Source organism: Lepidochelys kempii, chromosome 7 (genome assembly GCF_965140265.1).
Source record: "Lepidochelys kempii isolate rLepKem1 chromosome 7, rLepKem1.hap2, whole genome shotgun sequence".
In the NCBI taxonomy this organism is placed as follows: domain Eukaryota; kingdom Metazoa; phylum Chordata; order Testudines; family Cheloniidae; genus Lepidochelys; species Lepidochelys kempii.
Genome location: NC_133262.1, coordinates 41,636,051 through 41,655,080, shown reverse-complemented (window position 1 = coordinate 41,655,080; position 19,030 = coordinate 41,636,051). Strand labels below are relative to the sequence as shown.

Here is a 19,030-nt window from a genome sequence, read left to right as displayed (position 1 = left end):
ATTTCTCTTACAACAGCGAATACAAAGTGTACAGTGCTCCCTTTATATTATTTTTATTACGACTATTTACACTGTAAAAATGATAAAAGAAATATTATTTTTCAGTCCACCTCACACAAGTACTGTAGTGCAATCTCTTTATTGTGAAAGTGTAACTTACAAATGTAGATTTTTAAAAAAAATTTTTTATGTATCACCACTCAAAAACAAAACAATGTAAAACTTTAGAGCTTACAGGTCCACTCAGTCCTACTTCTTGGTCCGCCAATTGCAAAGACAAACAAGTTTGTTTATATTTACGGGAGATACTGCTGACTGCTTATTCTTTACAATGTTACCTGAAAGTGAAAACAAGCATTCACATGGCAATTTTGTAGCTGGCTTTGCAAGGTATTTATGTGCCAGATAAGCGAAACATTCATATGCCCCTTCATGTTTTGGTCACCATTTCAGACGACATGCTTCCATGCTGATGATGCTTGTTTAAAAAAAAAAAAAAAAGTGTTAATTAAATTTGTGACTGAACTCCTTGGGGAGAATTATATGTCTCCTGCTCTGTTTTACCCACATTCTGCCATATATTTCATGTTATAGCAGTCTCGGATGATGACCCAGCACATGTTCGTTTTAAGAACACTTTCACAGCAGATTTGACAAAACGCAAAGAAGGTACCAATGTGAGATTTCTAAAGATAGCTACAGCACTCGACCCAAGATTTAAGAATCTGACGTGCCTTCCACAATCTGAGAGGGACGAGGTGTGGAGCATGCTTTCAGATGTCTTAAAAGAGCAGTGCTCTCATGTGGAAACTACAGAACCCGAACCACCAAAAAAAGAAAATCAGTCTTCTGCTGGTGGCAACTGACTCATGATGATGAAAATGAACATGCGTCGTTCTACTCTGGTTTGGATTGTTATCGAGCAGAGCCCGTCGTCAGCATGGACGCATGTCTTCTGGAGTGGTGGTTGAAGCATGAAGGGACATATGAATCTTTAGCGCATCTGCAACATACATATCTTGCAATGCTAGCTACAACAGTACCATGTGGATGCCTGTTCTCACTTTCAGGTGACATTTTAAACAAGACGTGGGCAGCATTATATCCTGCAAACCGATATTGTTTGTCTGAGCAATTGGCTGAAATGGGACTGTGTGGACTTGTAGGTTCTAAAGTTTTACATTGTTTTGTTTTTGAATGCAGTTATTTTTTGTACATCATTCTACATTTGTAAGTTCAACTTTCATTATAAAGAGATTGCACTACAGTACTTGTATTAGGTGGATTGAAATATACTATTTTTTGTTTTTTTACAGTGCAAATCAGGGTGAATTTGATTTAAATCACTAGTCAGGAAGATTTTATTTAATAATGGATTTCTACATAAAAGTGCATTCTTGTTGGTTGTTATAACCTTAATACTTTTTTTTCACAACTCAGATAGCTGAATCCCAAACTGGGTCTCTTTTACGGCGTGCTGCCATTATAGGTTTTCCCTTCTAGTGAGAGAATGATATGGTAGATCTCAAATCAATGAAGGTTTCAGAGTGGTAGCCATGTTAGTCTATATCAGCAAAAATAACAAGGAGTCCTTGTGGCACCTTAAAGACTAACATATTTATTTGGGCATAAGCTTTCATGGGTTAGAACCAGCTTTATCAGATGCATGGAGTGAAAATACAGGAGCAGGTACAAATACATGAAAGGATGGGGGTTGCTTTACCAAGTGTGAGGTCAGTCTAATGAGATAAATCAATTAACAGCAGGATACCAAGTAGGGGAAAAATAACTTTTGAAGTGGTAAGAGAGTGGCCCATTACAGACAGTTCACAAGAAGGTGTGAGTAGCAGTAGGGAGAAATTAGTATTGGGGAAATTAAGTTTAGGTTTTGTAATGACCCAACCACTCCAATCTCTCTTCAGGCTTAATCTGATGGTATCCAGTTTGCAAATTAATTCCAGTTCTGCAGCTTCTCGTTGGAGTCTGTTTTTTGAAGGTTTTTTGTTGAAGAATTGCCACTTTTAGGTCTGTTATCAATGAAGGCTATACTCAGAAAAATCTCAAGACTTCTGGAATATGCTGCTCAGACAGTTTCACTTTTGTTTCTACTACCTGTCCCTCCTTTCTCACGTTTATCTCCAGACTTCTCCTTGTCCAGATCTTTTCCACCCCCAACCATCTTCTATTCATTTAACTTTTTGAAACTTTGCACTTTTAGAGAGAGGTAAGGGACTGATCGTGTGTACAGAAATTTGCAGAGGGACAATAGAGTTGAGGTCTGTTGTTTCTCACCTCTATATATTTATTTAAAAACATTTTTACTGTTAACAAGCATGTTATCTCTGGAGACACAAATCCTCAGTTTGAGAAAACTGCAAAACTAAGCATCTCTGATGGTATCTTCTAGACTGAGCACTGAGTCCCATTGGGTAGGTAGAAAGATTAACCTAAATAATCTATACAGAAACCCCTGGAGCCCCATCAGATTGGGTCCCTAAATCCATGAACTACTGAAACTCATTTACAAAACTTTTCTTAAACATTACATGAATATATTGTTTCATACTATAGAATTTATAAACCCTATTCCATGATGAGATCTCTTTGAGCTATAATGTATCTTAATTAAAACTATCTTTAAAATATAGGTTTTTTCCTGAAAAAGCATTTTATAAAAAAAAAAATCTTTAAATAAAAACTGATTGTTTAAAAAATTGATTTTTATCCACTCTGGTGCAAGTATTTGTAATAAAAAAATAAATAGAAAGTGAGCACTGTACACTTTGTGTTCTGTGTTGTAATTGAAATCAATATTTACAATTGTACAAAAATCCAAAAATATTTAAATAAATTGTACTTTATTATTGTTTAACAGTGCAGTTAATTGAAATTTTATTAATCGCTTGACAGCCCTAGTTTTAATCACTATAACATCTAATCAGTTACTCCTGAGGATGTTCTGTGCCAAAAAATTAAAAATTCTGTGCCAAAAAATTTAAAGTTCTGCGCAAATAAATGTGGAGGCTCCAGCATGGCTTTGGGGAGCACAGGCCACTGGCTGCACAGAGGTGGGAAATCACTGTGCAGCTCCCCCCACCCTGGACATGGACTCAGTGGTGATGCTGCACGCAACCATGACACAGTGCAAGGACTGGGCCTGCCTCAGAAACACCCCCCTCCATGCCTGGTGCATCGGGTGTGGACAGGCAGGCTCAGCAAGGCAGGACCAAGTGTGGAGGGATCCAGGTGTGGGTTGAGAGGGTTCTGTGTGGGCAATCTGGGTGTTGGTGGGTCAGTGGGGGATCCGAGTGCGGGGGGCATCTGGATGCACAAGGGCTTGTTGGGGTTTCTGGGTGCAGTGGTAGTGAGACTTTACAGGGGGGTCCAGGTGAAAGTGGTTGGGGTGCAGCAGGGGGGCGGGGTCTGGGTCAGGGGGAATAGAGCTTGGGGGGGTGGGTCTGGGTGTGGAAGGTTCAGGGGGCTTGGCGTCCAGATGCTGGGGTACTGTTTTCTGGGATTAGTATCCAGGTGCGTCTGATTGGGGCTTGGTGGGGTGGGGACAGGAGCAGCTCTACCAATTTTGCCGCCCCAAGCAGTCACCGCGGAATTGCTGCTGCCGCAACAGCTGCCACCAAATTGCCACTGCAAGACACGGACTGCCACCCTATTCTACATGGTGCCCCAAGCACCTGCTTGGAAAGCTGGTGCCTGGAGCCGGCCCTGGGTGGGATCTGGGTGCGAGTATCTTGTCGAGGTGGTCCAGGTGCAGGGGGAGTGGGGCTCATTGCGGGGGGTTCTGAGTGTGTGTGTGGGGGTGAGGATCAGTGGGAGGGTCTGGTATGAAGAGGTCTGGATGCATGGGGGTTGGGTGGATGGGGGAGCAGCTTTCTGTACAGGGATCCCTCCCCCTGCAGCTGAGGAGTGATGGGTCGGGTGGGGGGGCAGTTCGCAGCTCTGGGGGAAATCTGGGGGTGGGTCTGAACCAGCCCTGCTGCCATGCAGGGGAAGAGGAAGTTCTGTCCTCCTAGCTCAGCCAGGGCTAGCAGCTGAGCCTGGTACAGGGTTGGGACCAGGTCTTCTCCAACCCCGCCCCATGCCCCATAGTGGTTAAACTCTCTGCTGGCTGCCCTGGGCATCTGAAACATACTGCCGGGGAGGGTCGCATGACCGCTCTTGTGGCTTCCCTTTCCTTTCCTGTCAGAAAGTCATTTTTCTGTGGGGAAGCAAAGAAATCTGCAGAGGACATAAATTCTGCGCATGTGCAGTAGTGCAGAATTCCCCCAGGAGTAAAATTCAGTAGACAAGTGGTAAAATACCTTTGTTCCGTCTGAGTGCTGCCACTAGGTCTACATCCTGTGAAACTGCAAAACATTAGCAGTACAATGATGGGGCATGTACCACTGATAGTGACTTAATTTTGAGCTGACCAGTTTCGATATATGCTTCCAGTATAAAAAAGCCTGAGGAACTATATGGCAATTGTGTACTTAGTACTCAACATGGAGTTAGGTTTGGTGGAAGAATCAGCATTTCATCAGCCCCTGTAATAATTTTAGTGGCTTTGGAACAGCCCTGTTTGGTTTTTTTTTGTACCCATGACTTGATGAGTATTTATTGATCACCCCTCTAAAGCAATTTTCTTATCTATACCCTCAGAGACAAGTGAGGAAGAAGCTGGATTTCATGTAAACATGTAACAAAGAAATCATCATTTCTACTAACTACTGCTTATACACTGAACCTCACTTTCTGAATTTAGGAAGCTCTTCTGGTGTGGTAAAATTCTGTCTCATTTCCCTCTTTCTCCATTTTTCTTTTTCCAGAACTCCTGCTGTCAGTATAAAGGCAGGTCCAAGAGTTAAATAATTGTCCCATAACTGCAATATTTTCCCTTCTCCACTAAGAATACATCTCTGAGAGACATAATGGGCCAGAGTCCTAGGGACTGTAGATGTAATGGGCCTAGAGTCCTAGTGATCAATGGCTCCATGTCTAGTTGGCAGCCGGTATCAAGTGGAGTGCCCCAAGGGTCGGTCCTGGGGCCGGTTTTGTTCAATATCTTCATAAATGATCTGGAGGATGGTGTGGATTGCACTCTCAGCAAATTTGCGGATGATACTAAACTGGGAGGAGTGGTAGATACGCTGGAGGGGAGGGATAGGATACAGAAGGACCTAGACAAATTGGAGGATTGGGCCAAAAGAAATCTGATGAGGTTCAATAAGGATAAGTGCAGGGTCCTGCACTTAGGACGGAAGAACCCAATGCACAGCTACAGACTAGGAACCGAATGGCTAGGCAGCAGTTCTGCGGAAAAGGACCTAGGGGTGACAGTGGACGAGAAGCTGGATATGAGTCAGCAGTGTGCCCTTGTTCCCAAGAAGGCCAATGGCATTTTGGGATGTATAAGTAGGGGCATAGCGAGCAGATCGAGGGACGTGATCGTTCCCCTCTATTCGACATTGGTGAGGCCTCATCTGGAGTACTGTGTCCAGTTTTGGGCCCCACACTTCAAGAAGGATGTGGATAAATTGGAGAGAGTCCAGCGAAGGGCAACAAAATTGATTAGGGGTCTAGAACACATGACTTATGAGGAGAGGCTGAGGGAGCTGGGATTGTTTAGCCTGCAGAAGAGAAGAATGAGGGGGGATTTGATAGCTGCTTTCAACTACCTGAAAGGGGGTTCCAAAGAGGATGGCTCTAGACTGTTCTCAATGGTAGCAGATGACAGAACGAGAAGTAATGGTCTCAAGTTGCAGTGGGGGAGGTTTAGATTGGATATTAGGAAAAACTTTTTCACTAAGAGGGTGGTGAAACACTGGAATGCGTTACCTAGGGAGGAGGTGGTAGAATCTCCTTCCTTAGAGGTTTTTAAGGTCAGGCTTGACAAAGCCCTGGCTGGGATGATTTAACTGGGAATTGGTCCTGCTTCGAGCAGGGGGTTGGACTAGATGACCTTCAGGGGTCCCTTCCAACCCTGATATTCTATGATTCTATGACTGACGAGTGTGTGTCTGGGGTGGGATGGGAAGAGATGATTAGTTAAAATTCCATTACACTTTATGTAAGTAAGCTATGCTCTGGGCCTGGTGTCATGACTCCCAGAACAGCCTTCAAACAGGAATTGGAGACTGTTTCTGAAACAGGAACTATGTGGTGGTTTATTAAGATGTGACCATTCTCATTTTGGAAAACAATTGTGCGTGGCTTCACTTTAGAAGCACCGCCCATGTTTTAAAAGGTTGGTGATAGGAATGAATATACTGATTACATGGAAATAATATTAGGAAATTTATGAAGGATTAGGTATTTGTTTCCATGTAATCTGTGATGATTTAGAAATAAAACTGAATAAGCTGGATGCTCCCAGCAGTGCAGTTGTATTCTATTATGAATGTTGGGATCAGTGTCTAGTCCCCTCTTTCTTCAGTAGTGCTCCCTCTGAAAGTGTCTTTTCTTGTTAACTTTTGTAACTGTTCTGTTACAATATGTCATGCTGTTAGATTCTTCAATAATTAAGAGAAGTGTGGGAGAATATCCTTCTATTGAGAAAATTTAGAAATGATGCCTAGTGCTCAAGAAAATTCAGCAGTTCAAGCCCTGTATTTCTATTAATCACTATACACTAGTAGGGATGCTGCATTTGGTGAGCACCAAAGAGATAATTAATAAACACTGCGTACGAAAGATAGGAAGTATGGCAAGAGACCATCCTTGCTTAACCAGGAGATCTTCAATGATCTAAAAATCAAAAAGAGTCCTACAAAAAGTGGAAACTAGGTCAAATTACAAAGGATGAATATAAACAAATAACACAAGTTTGTGGGGACAAAATTAGAGAGGCCAAGTCACAAAACGAGATCAAACTAGCTAGAGACATAAAGGGTAACAAGAAAACATTCTACAGATACATTAGAGGCAAGAGGAAGACCAAGGACAGGGTAGACCCGTTACTCAACGAGGGGGGAAAAATAATAACAGAAAATATTAAAATGCCAGAGGTGCTTAATGACATCTTTGTTTTGGTTTTCACCAAGAAGGTTGGTGGTGATTGGCTGTCTAACATAGTGAATGTCTGTGAAAATGAGGTAGGATCAGAGGCTAAAATAGGAAAAGAACAAGCTAAAAATTACTTAAACAAGTTAGATGTCTTCAGGTCACCAGGGCCTGATGAAATGCATCCTAGAATACTCAAGAAGCTGACTGAGGAGATATCTGAGCCATTAGCAATTATCTTTGAAAAGTCATGGAAGATGTGAGAGATTCCAGAATACTGGAAAATGACAAATATAGTGCCCATCTATAAAAAAGGAAATAAGGACAACCCAGGGAATTACAGTCCAGAGAAGAGCAACAAAAATGATTGAAGGGCTAGAAAATGTGACCTGTGAGGGAAGATTTTAAAAATTGGGTTTGTTTAGTCTGGAAAAGAGAAGACTGAGAGGGGACATAACAGTTTTCAAGTACGTAAAAGGTTGTTACGAGGAGGAGGGAGAAGAATTGTTGTTCTTAACCTCTAAGGATAGGACAAGAAGCAATGGGTTTAAATAGCAGCAAGGGAGGTTTCGGTTGGACATTAGGAAAAACTTCCTAACTGTCAGGGTGGCTAAGCACTGGAATAAATTGCCAAGGGAGGTTGTGGAATCTTCATCATTGGAGATTTTTAAGAGCAGGTTAGACAAACACCCGTCAGGGATGATCTAGATAAGACTTAGTCCTACCATGAGTGCAGGGGACTGGACTAGATGACCTCTCCAGGTCCCTTCCAGTCCTTTGGTTCTATATGCAGTAGCAGTGCTTCACTTGAATCCATTTCAGCTTCTTTGTTGTAACTTTGAAGTTTTTTTCTGTTGCACTAATGAGCCGATGGTCCATTGAAATCAGAGCAAAACCAAAACTGTGATTGTGGTCCATACTTACAATTAAATGTGCACACCGTGCTGTAGCAAATGGATTGAGAGAAATGCACAGTGCCATAAGAGGATCTGATGTGTCTGGAAGAATCGGCTTTGCCAATTATTCATTGCTCTTAGTAAAATGTGCTCTGTAAGGTGTGGTTTCCGTTTTTATTTATTTATTTTTGGTAATCCTAAAGCTTGCCTTGCCCTCCCAGAATATGTTCCTTGCCCACCCAGGGGGGGTCCGTCCTCCAGTTTGAGAACCTTTGCACTAAACTGTTGAAATCTGGAAGAAAAAAAAAATCTGTGTCCTTCTGGAGAGGGATGTTCTTTCTGAGACAGTGTCTGTTGAAGTGTTGACTGTATCAAAATGGGACCAACCCTCTTCCACCACTGATTTTAAAAAAAAGGTGGGGGGAGGGCAAGTGAAATGACAGATGGGAGCAGGAGAAAACATCTTTTACAAGTAAGGGGTGTGCTCCATTTCTTTCTTAGTTTTGGTCATTTCATTTGGCCTTACATAATCACTACTGCCATTTCTAATGCCCAAGCAGGGTTTTCTGGACCTAGTACTACTTGTCAATGACAGATGTGATTCTGGGAGAGGATAAGTTTTCTTTGTCTTCTGTATTTCTTCCTTTCTTCCCCCATCACTCTACCTCTGAACTCTACCAGCATGAGGCTTGGACTACATTAGAAAAGTTGCCCACTTTAAATTGATTTGAAATCATACTAGATAAATTGGTGCAAACCTGCTATGTAGACTGACTTAAACTGGTATAATCCTCGCTTATGTTGGTTTAGTTTAATTCAATGCAAGCTCAAGTGATTTAAACAAGAGTTAAACCAGTTTAAGTGCATCTACATGAGGATTTTTCATCAGTTTAACTAAAAATTCAATTAAACGGGTGCATCTTTTCTTGTATGTACAAACTCTAAGGGACTGTGCACTGAAGCTGGTGATATGTTCACTTGGTCATATGCTAGGAGCAAGAGTAGGATTGCATCTGAGTTACCGTCCCACACTGAAATAAGGCCTAGCTGCTTACATGCTCTCCTAAGAAAATAGTCCCTGTCTCTTCCTAACCCACTTCCAACTGAGGCTTTATTCAAGGTGATTTATACCATGATGCCTTGAGTTAGACTGGGAAGACAGCTAGTGCAGTGTCTTTGTCTTTACTTTAAAATCAGTGGTAAACAATGGTTGTGTCCTACATTTACCTTTCTTGGCAGTCCCCCTTCTGCAGTGTAAAATAAACATGTACACAAACTGTTACTTTTTCTCTATTTTTCTTTTTCCAGAGTCTCGCTGTGATAAAGACTTGGACACTCTTAGTGGCTATGCTATGTGCCTTCCTAACCTCACTAGGCTGCAGACCTATCATTTTGTGGAACATCGGCCAATCCTTTGTGTGGAGATCAAGGTGAATTTGTTAAATATGGGGGAAAAAAATAATTGCTCCTGCATTCTTTTAAAAATAAAAGTATATGGTAATTATATATTTAGTTTGAAAAATTGTGCAGGTAGTAGGTAGAGCAGTAATCTTTGCCTTTTGAAAATGCTAGTTTCACAAGTATAAAGTATTTAAACAGATGTGAAAGTAGTTCTTACAAAAGTACAGGGCCTCATTTTTGAGACACATTTATCTTTCAAAAATTAGTAGAAGCTATAGTTTGGTATTTAGTGCTTTTCAGGGGATGGATCACTTGATGATTACCTGGTCTGTTTATTTCCTCTGGAGAACCTGGCATTGGCCACTGTCGGGACACAGGATACTGGGCTAGTTGGCCCTTTGGTCTGACCCAGGATGGCCACTCTTATGTTCTTCTGTTCTTAAGCACGATATTGTTTCCCCTCGTAAAAGGTGTATGTAACTGTATTTTCTTTGTAGCATAAAGGTTTGTAATTATTCAGTGCAGCACTTGTGCACCTCAGAAAGCGCAAGAAACCCTGGCTTCCTTATGAAATACTGTTAAGTAACTTGCAAAGGAAGAAAATGTTTCTTTTTCACTATGCTTGAAAAAAGGCTTGAATGATTCTTTCCCCTGCTTGCTTTTGCATGGTAAATTTTGTTTTACTACCTTTGCTGAGAGACTGGATAACGAGTTATAACCTGACAACACACTGAAACCTGAGCAGTTTAGAGGGGAAGACTTTTAATCACTGTATGAACCTACCCCATGTCATGAATTTGAATTATATAAGTGTTGTTTTTAAAAGACTGTGAGCTCATGCATACAAACATTGGGGAGGGAGGGAAATCTTTGCTAAAGATTCAAATAACCCTCTTCAGTAGAATGATGAGAGGTTCACTTGACTTCTTCAGTCCTCCAGCAAAAATTGGAAGAGGGGATATGATATTACTGACCTTTTTTAAGGTATGAATGCAACAAAACTCTTCCAGGCTTATTGCAAGATTATAAATACGTGGTTTTGTTGTGTGTTCTTAAAATAAGGGCTTTCAGATAATAGGGAAAGAAAAATGAGCATGACCTATTAACCTTGTTAATAGATATTGCCTGCTCTGTATCTTTTTAAAGTCCTTTGATTAGCTATATGAAAGTAGGAAAGGAATATATATTATAAAAAAAGTACATTTTAATAGATGTTTGTTTCTTGCAGCCGAAATGTGGGTTCATTCCTTTCTCTAGTCATGTATCGCAGGAGATAAAGCACAAGGTGTGTCGTTATTGCATGCATCAGCACCTAAAGGTAAATCTTTAAATAGTCAGCCTACTTTTCCTCTTACTGGCAGTGAGCTTACTTTTATTATAAACATGCTACTAAAATCCTTCTTTCCTGTTGAAACATATACATGTGTTGCTTATTTCCTTGCGATGTTTAAAGAGGTAGGTATTTAGGAGTCACTGAGTTGCTGGATGTGAGCATGAGAGGGAATGCGGGCAAACGTTTTGTCCTGAGAGCCACATCAGGGTTCCAAAACTGTATGGAGGGCCGACTAGGGAAGGCTGTGCCTCCCCGAACAGCCTGCCCCCCACCCCCATCTACCCCCTCCCACTTCCCGCCCCCTGACCTCCCCTCTTAGAACTCCCCACCCATCCAACCCCCCGCTCCTTATCCCCTGACCGCCCCTAACTACCCCTCTGACCCCAACCCCTATCCAACCCCTCCTTCTCCCTGTCCCCTGATTGCCCTGACCCCTATCCATACCCTTGCCCCCTGACAGGCCACCCAGGACTCCCATGTCTATCCAAGCCCCTCCGTACCCCATCCCCTGACTGACCACTCCCTCCCTCCCCCCCATCCAACCGCTCCCTATCCCCTGACTGCCACCCGGGACCCCCTGCTCCTTATCCAACCCCTCCCCCCCGCACTTCCCACTCCCTTACCATGCTGCTCAGAGTAGCATGTCTGGCAGGAACTTGCAGCCCCGCCGCCCAGAGCGCTGGCAGCATGGTGAGCTGAGGCTGCAGGGGAGGGGCCGGGGGCTAGCCTCCCTGGCCGGGAGCTCAAGGGCCGGGCAGGATGGTCCTGCGGGCTGTAGTTTGCCTACCTCTGATATAGCTGGAGATGTAGAAATTTGTGGGAATTGGGAAACAAACAAGGGTAATAGTAATCTTTGCTCAGCTTTCACAGTTTTAGTTGTCAGTTTGGTAAACTGACATGTCAAATTAAGTTTCAAGTACTTCTCATTAAACATGGTCCAGGAAGTCATGTAATGTCTGTGGATGTCCGAAGAGCTCTGTTAGCTTGAAAGCTTCTCTCTCTGACCAGCTGAAGATGTTCCAATAAAAGATATTACCTCAGCCACGTTGTGTAACAGCAAACACTGAAATCATTCACTTGCTCATTAATATGTACATCATGTACTAATACCTTATTTAAATATTAGAGTTTATTCCTAGAATGGGCCTTACTCCTAATATGTGAGATTCCCCCTTTTAATGCTGTTATGGAATTTAACTGAATTGCCGTTTAAATATTAAGAGAAGGTAGCCCTCTACTGACCAGAAATAGTATGTCCAAAAGTTTTAAATATTCTGAGGTTCCTTAAAACAAAACTAATGCATGTTTCATAAACCTGCTATTGTATTAACTGAGAGCATTCACACGTGAACATTCATAGTGATATGTGTCTTCAACAGGTAGCAAATGGAAAATGGAAGCGATTGAGCAAATACTGTCCCCTAGATCTCTTCTCAGGGTAAGAAAATATTTACTTTAATTCCAGTGATTTGCTGACACTGTGTGTCTGTCTAGCTAGTTGTCTTAAATTAGGCTGAATTTTGTCTAAGATTAAGGAGAGCAAGTGCTGACAAATGTTTTGTGATTTATAGCAACAGTATTTGTTCTTTTCCTGCATCTTTGTTTTTAAACCTCTAGAATTTAACTCAGTAGCTGTTAATTATTGCATGTGGTCCAGATGGCAAAACATGAGATCTTGAAAGAACTTGGATACTACTCAGATTTGTTTGCTCTTAAGTGGTATCTCTTTCTTTGCCCTGGCTTCATCTTGAGTAATGATATGCTTAGGGAATATATTCAATGTGGGTGATGAATGTATATGGTTCTCCTTTTGCTACTGTAAAGGTAATATAATGAGAACTGTGTGTTTGTTAAAATATTACAAATGTATTTTTCTCTAGAAATAAACAGAGAATGCACTTTGCCTTGACAAGCTTATTACAGGAGGCACAGAACAATTTAAAAATATTCAAGGTAAGATTGACTGAAATTGCTTGCACGTTTTTTATACTGTCTTGTAAATTATTGGGTCCATTTAACTTAACGTCTGAATATTCAAAACCCCACTAGATATCTAGATGAGGATTTTCCCTATTCCAACTTTCTAATTGCAATATGAAAAGATGTATGTAGATTTGAAGTTATGGAAAGTAAATCAATACCCCACTTAATTTTTGTTGGAAAAGTCTTTGAGACATAATGAGGCTGATGGGACTGTATTACAGCATCCACAAGTAATACTATAACTGTTGCATAAACGATTGGGTTTTTCAAAATGTTGCAATTTTGAGTGCTCCTTGAAGGATATATTTTTTGCACAGTTTCATAACTTGTGTGGAATATGTTGTACATTGTTTACTTAAGAGCGTAAGGACATTTCTTCTCCTTAGAGGAAGTAAAACGTTACTTCACTGCCCACAACTGTTGAGCAAAAACATACAGCAGTAACATGAACACTACTCTGTAGACTATGGAGATATCACATGCATGTGTGTTAATTCTAGAAAACAAGATCTCTCCCGTCTCAGCTATTTTCAGCATAAAACAAATTAGCCCTCCAATGTAAAAGATAACTCCAGCTGAATTATTTCAGCTGTGTTGAAGTGTTGGTATTTTGATTTTTAAAACTGGTGGTAATGGGGGGGAAACAAACCCTTCAGTGCCACTCTGCCTAAATTGTTCTGGGCCTGATCCAAAGTCTATTGAAGTCAATATAGTGGTGTTGTTTTTTTTGTCAGCGTCTATGAAAAAAGTCTTGTGGCTTACGGTTAAACTTATGGGGTTGGGAGGAGTGTTCTGTGCAACTTATAAACCAATATAATATTTCGATTTTGAACAATTTTAAACTTTCCTACTCTTAAACTTTATGCGCCAAGTCACTTTTCCTTCTGGAGTCTGTTCAGCAGCTGTGCCTTGGCTAGCAGCTAAGAACCTACTAGACAACTTACCCCAGCATGCAGTATTGCATTTGTGACTGATAAACAAGTGTCTAACTGATGCAGTTGTTCAATACTTTTAATTATTTTTTCTGAGAAACATACATTGTAGCCATCTTTGTTACATGATCAGACTCTGCTTGCATCCCCTGAAACATGCCTCTTCAACTGTTAAATCTTATACTTAATGAGTTTGTTTTCTGTTCTTTATCATTAAATATTCATAATTGGACTTTCCGAAATGCATAAGTATTTCTTTGCTCAATTACAGAATGGTGAACTAATTTATGGCTGTAAGGATGATCAGGACTCTCTCTCTGACTGGAATGAACTTGCTCGTCACTTAAAACCATTCTTCTTCCCTGCAAATGGAATGGTCAGTGGACCGCATTGTACAAGGACGATTATTAAAGAATTAATCCATGTAATAACAATGACTCTACTTAGTAGTACTGATGCCTGCAGGGCAGGTAACATGAAGACAGTTCCCATTTCACTAGGAAGGAGCTACTGTGAAGCAAGTGCTTTCAGTAAGGAGCTGGTAAGAAATGGTAAGATTTATTTCACAGTAATTAAATATATCATAATACAATCCAGGGTACATAATACACTGAGTCAGATCACTGCATTTTATTTACTGTTTGCTACTTAGGATGAGAGTTGAAGCAACAAGTGTGGGAGCGTTGTTACCTGTTTAAACACAAGAAAGTTAATGGGCTGAAAAGCCACTGCTCTAAAATTCTTTTACGTTCACTCTAGATAATTGATTTTGACTAAATTTAAATTTGAATTAATACTTTTTAGTATTGCATCTACTGATGATGAAACTCCACTCATCAGTGCAAGCATGTAAAAGCTGTAATGGAGAAAAATGAAAGAGAAAATATGTACTCCAGCTGATTACTGTATTGTGTCTTAAAAACACTGTAGAGTTTCTTGCCTTAGTTTGAGGTGCAGGCTAGCTGCTATTTTAACTTAATTTAGTTTGGATTATTTTTTGGTTTTTTTCCACATGAGGTAGGTATTTAAAAGGAAAAAGGGTATGTATGTGTGAGAAATGGAAATGAGGATTGGGAGTTGGGGGGTGGGGCAGAGCATATTACATCCTCACTACTCTAGTCTTGCAAAAGTGCAATTAGTCTTCAAGACATTGTCGCTGGTTGGGGGACAGCTCCTATACTGTAGCACTATGTGATCATGGAACCATTTCTAAGCAGTAATTGGCATTTAGTGGGTGTGCTTGATCCTGACATTTCAGATGCTGCATTACATATGCATATTACTGTTTTGACTGAGATTTTTCTTTAAGTTGATCTCCTGAGTTGAATTTCTTTGAAAAAACAAGTTTGTTTGTTTTTTTTTAAGTCAGAGAGTACAGTTTTCTACAATGTATAATAGCTATTCAAGATCTGAAATGCTACATGACTTGATGTGATATAGATTACCTTGTAAATCAGTCTGACTCATCTGGGGGATATTTTCGAAAGCACAAAGGGAAGATGGGGCTGAACAGCCCCTTGTGGGTTTGAATATTTCCAGTAATGTCAGACCGAGCATGGAAATGTGTGAGGGAGATTTTTTTCTGTTTTTTCTTTTTTTTTTTTTTTTTTTCCCCTTTGAGTGTTTTGTCATGAAAGAAAGAAAATCTGATTCCATCCCATAAGATTCACTGCACAGTCAAACTCTAGTGTTATACGTAATATAGTCATTCAAAATGTGAAATGTTGAATGCCCACCTCTTACGATTTTACTATTTTAAACCTAAGAATCAGCCTGTAGCTTTTCCTTCAGCTGATCAAGTTGGGGAATAGTTGGGTCTATTATGTAAAAATAGTTGTTCTTTTTCAACCTGCGTAATTTGAAAACACTTTTTCTTCTAGGTAAAAATAAAATGGAGAGCTCTGGCTTACCAAGGGGCTGTCTACTTTATAAAACCCTTCAGGCTCAGATGCTGGACATGCTGGATATTGAGGGACTTTATCCTTTGTACAATAGAGTTGAACAGTACTTAGAGGAGTTTCCTGAGGAGAGGTAAGACTTCCAGGCTGTCTTCTGTAATGTGCTCAGGAAGGTGTAATGTGATAATTTGCACTGCAGACTCTGGAAAGTTTCTGTCTGTAGAGATTTGTCTTCTGGTTTCGATACAAATTCAGGGTATCATAAAACTTGGTGGAATGGATGAGACCATTGGTTCACAGTATAGCATTATGCCTCTGGAGGTGACCCATACATAGGGGAAGGCTGACAAATAACAGTGAAATGTATTAGCTTTATGTCTGGCCTTGTAAAGTTGTGAATGTTAATGACCATTAAAATGTTCAGCTCTATTTTTAAAAAGCATCAGCCTTAGTATTTACATCTGACATAACAGCACTTTGTTTTTTTCTAATCACACTGCCCTTTAATTTCACCACTCATCCCCTTATTCTGATATGGGACTGGGAATTAAGGCGGTGCTGAAAGTTTTCATTTTGATCTTTATGCACCTCTATGCAAGCCCCACCATACCATTTTAATGGACCTTTTCGGTCTCAGCTGTCTTTCTACGAGAGGCAAAGAAACTGGACACAGCACTTCAGATGGTGATGGGATCATTAGCCACTGTCTCAATATTTAGGAGCTTGGGTCTGTACTCTCTGCCTTCTTGCACCGTTTTTTTTCCTGTGTAGAGTGTAGTCTCAGCAGTTCCTTGCATATGGAAGTCTTGGTGTCTCTCCACTGATCTATGCTTGTAACTTCTGCTTCCTGAGTAGTGTAGTACTACTGGTTACGTAGCTCTGAAGAGGAACCTTCCCAAGGGCAGCTTGTTTGGGGGCCTATTAAACTTGCTTTGTTGCCTCAAAAGCTGGAAATCCCATCTCCTTAGCTTGGGATTGAAGCAAAATTGTTCCTTTGCTTCTCTCTCAAGTAACTTCAAAGTCACAATGCAGATTTACCAATGTAGATGGATTTCATTTTAATAGGGGTGAGGAGGTTGAAGTTTTTCATAATCTTTCACTATACCATGGCTATAACAAACAGCCTGGCCCCCTGCCCCCTATCCACCCCCTCCCACTTCCCGCCCCCTGACTGCCCCCCTCCAACCCCCCTGCTCCTTGTCCCCGACCGCCCCCTCCCGGGACCCCACCCCCTATCCAACCCCCACTGCTCCCTGTCCCCTGACTGCCCCAACCCCTATCCACACCCCTGATAGGCCCCCCCCCAGGCCCCCGACCCATCTACCGCCCCCCATTCCTTGTCCCCTGACCGCCCCCTACCGAGCCCCCGTCCCTAGCTGCCCCCCCCCCCAGGACCTCCCCCCCATCCAACGCACCCCTCTCCGAACCTCCGCACCATCCAACCCCCCCTGTCCCCTGACTGCTCCCAAGGACCTCCTGCCCCTTATCCAATCCCCACCCCCTTACCATGCCACTCAGAGCAGCAGGACAGGTTTATTGGAAAGCCTAGGAGGTGGGCGGGCACAAGCTGCCCTGCCCACATGGTGGTGACTGCGGGGGAGGGGGGATAGCAGGGGAGGGGCCGGGGGCTAGACTCCCCGGCTGGGAGCTCGGGCTGGGCAGGACGGTCCTGCAGGCTGTAGTTTTGCCCACCTTTGTTCTAACCACATGGCCACCCTTCAGATTTGTGGATTCCTTGATACCATGGGACAGATTACTTTGTTGTGCCTCACTCTGCTGTTGATACAAAAAGATACAGCCTAATTTTTGCAGGCTGGCCAGGTGTGTAGACACAATACAGCACTGTACAAAATCTGTTTCAAATCCTGCTGTTTCTGAATCATCTTTGGTAGAGACCCATTACGTTGCCTTGATCTTCATGCTTTTCATTTTAGTGTCTAGATATGGAACTTCTAATTTAACCTTTCATGTAACACAGCAGATAAACTTCTGCACAATCTAATTTGGGGCCAGTTTTCTGGTTGATGTGAATATATTTCCATCTAGATTTCTGCTAGGAAAGATAACCAAAGCCCAATTCAGAGCTGTAAGGATACAATTCCTAAGAGACCAATCTGAGGGAAAGTTCACAGAAAGGTAGTTGGCTCCTGCTGCTTACTAGTGGAATCCTAAAGGCCACTTGTTTTGGGAAACCCCAGAGATGAAGGTGAGGTGGATGTTGTTTTTTTATTTAAAAACAAATTAGTTTTTTTATTTAGATCAATTTTTAAATTAAATACATATTTATTAAAAACTATTTAAAATTAAATTTGAAATCAAGAACCTATATTAAGGTCTAAGATTATTGTAATCTATTCAAATAATTTAAATTCAATACAAAAAATATTGAGCAATACGTGTTGGCTTCCAAGTTTTAAAGAAGTCAAACCAGTGAACTGCTGGAAGTCATTGGCTAAGCAACTGGAGTGAGGGTTAGTTGAAGTGCTAAACAGCAGTAGCCTCTTCTACAGGGGGAGAGAGAATATTTTCTTCTTTTTCAGTTTCTTCAGCGTCTTCAGTTTAGTGACTAGTTCATTCAAAGTTACTAAATTGGAAATTGTAAAAGCAGGAAAACTTGTTTTCTCTCTTCCAATCTATGAATAAAAAGTAGCTGTGAACAGATGAGATGTACGAGTTCTAAAATCTTGAAGGACATTGTGACCGGAAACCATTCAGTTCACTAACTACAGATGCTGCTACTTTTTGTTTAAAAAATCAGCTGGTTTTAAATGCAAAATATCTTTTGATTTTTTTCTTGTCTCTAGCACTTTAAGGTATTTAATACAAAAATTTAAAATGCTTTTGTTCATTTTTAATTGAATTGATTGATACAAAATCATGAGTAGTAGATAAGAAATGCACATTTAATGTAAAGGCTATATTTAGTTGGAAATCAACATGCTTTAATGCTTACCAACCAATGAGAATCACCTTTCTTCCCCCCCTTTCTTAGCAAAAGAACTAAAAAATACAAATGCAAAACATGATTAAAATTGATTACCTCTCCCACTTCCCCTTTGTTTACCTGAGTGCTCTTTTTGGCAGTAAATCATGTGATAGAAGGAATTATTCTTTCACAGGATGTGAAATTAGGTTGTGGAATTCATCACAGGATGACCTTAGCACCAAGAATTTAGTGCATGTCAAAGTGGGATTTGACGAATGAATAAGAGTATCCCAAGTAGTTATTTTAAAGTTTTGGCAGGGATTTGAAACATAGTGCGTTAAGATTTTAAGCCAAATTCTAACTATTAGTATGTAAGATGAGACCACTAGGATGTGTGTATGGGAGTTAGTTCATTCCACATCTGCATACTATTGGTTTTCTTAAACCTTCCTCTGATGATACAGGATGCTTGTCAAGGTGGAATCTGATGCAGTGTGGCAATTCCTATGTTAAATTCTTCCTAGTGGTTGTCGAGGTGAGCAAGTTTGCAGCCTTGAAGTAATGAGTCCCTCGGTATTATTCAGCCAATAGTTGACATGAGTGTCTAATATTTCTTATCTCGTGTCTAACACACTTATGTCACTATTGAAACTTGTCCCCAGTTT

The 19,030-nt window shown here is 41.0% G+C and overlaps 1 protein-coding gene across 10 annotated transcripts in view; it reads left to right on the top strand.

The window, feature by feature from the left end:
- IPPK (inositol-pentakisphosphate 2-kinase) overlaps positions 1 to 19,030 on the top strand; it is a 102,042-nt gene that overhangs the window by 74,346 nt on the left and 8,666 nt on the right. For all 10 annotated transcript variants that reach the window (XM_073352362.1, XM_073352353.1, XM_073352360.1 and 7 more), the window contains 6 exons: positions 9,201 to 9,322; positions 10,522 to 10,611; positions 12,006 to 12,064; positions 12,507 to 12,579; positions 13,813 to 14,092; positions 15,422 to 15,572. In XM_073352362.1, coding sequence (XP_073208463.1) covers positions 9,201 to 9,322; positions 10,522 to 10,611; positions 12,006 to 12,064; positions 12,507 to 12,579; positions 13,813 to 14,092; positions 15,422 to 15,572 — 775 coding nt within the window. The remainder of the gene's footprint in view (positions 1 to 9,200; positions 9,323 to 10,521; positions 10,612 to 12,005; positions 12,065 to 12,506; positions 12,580 to 13,812; positions 14,093 to 15,421; positions 15,573 to 19,030) is intronic.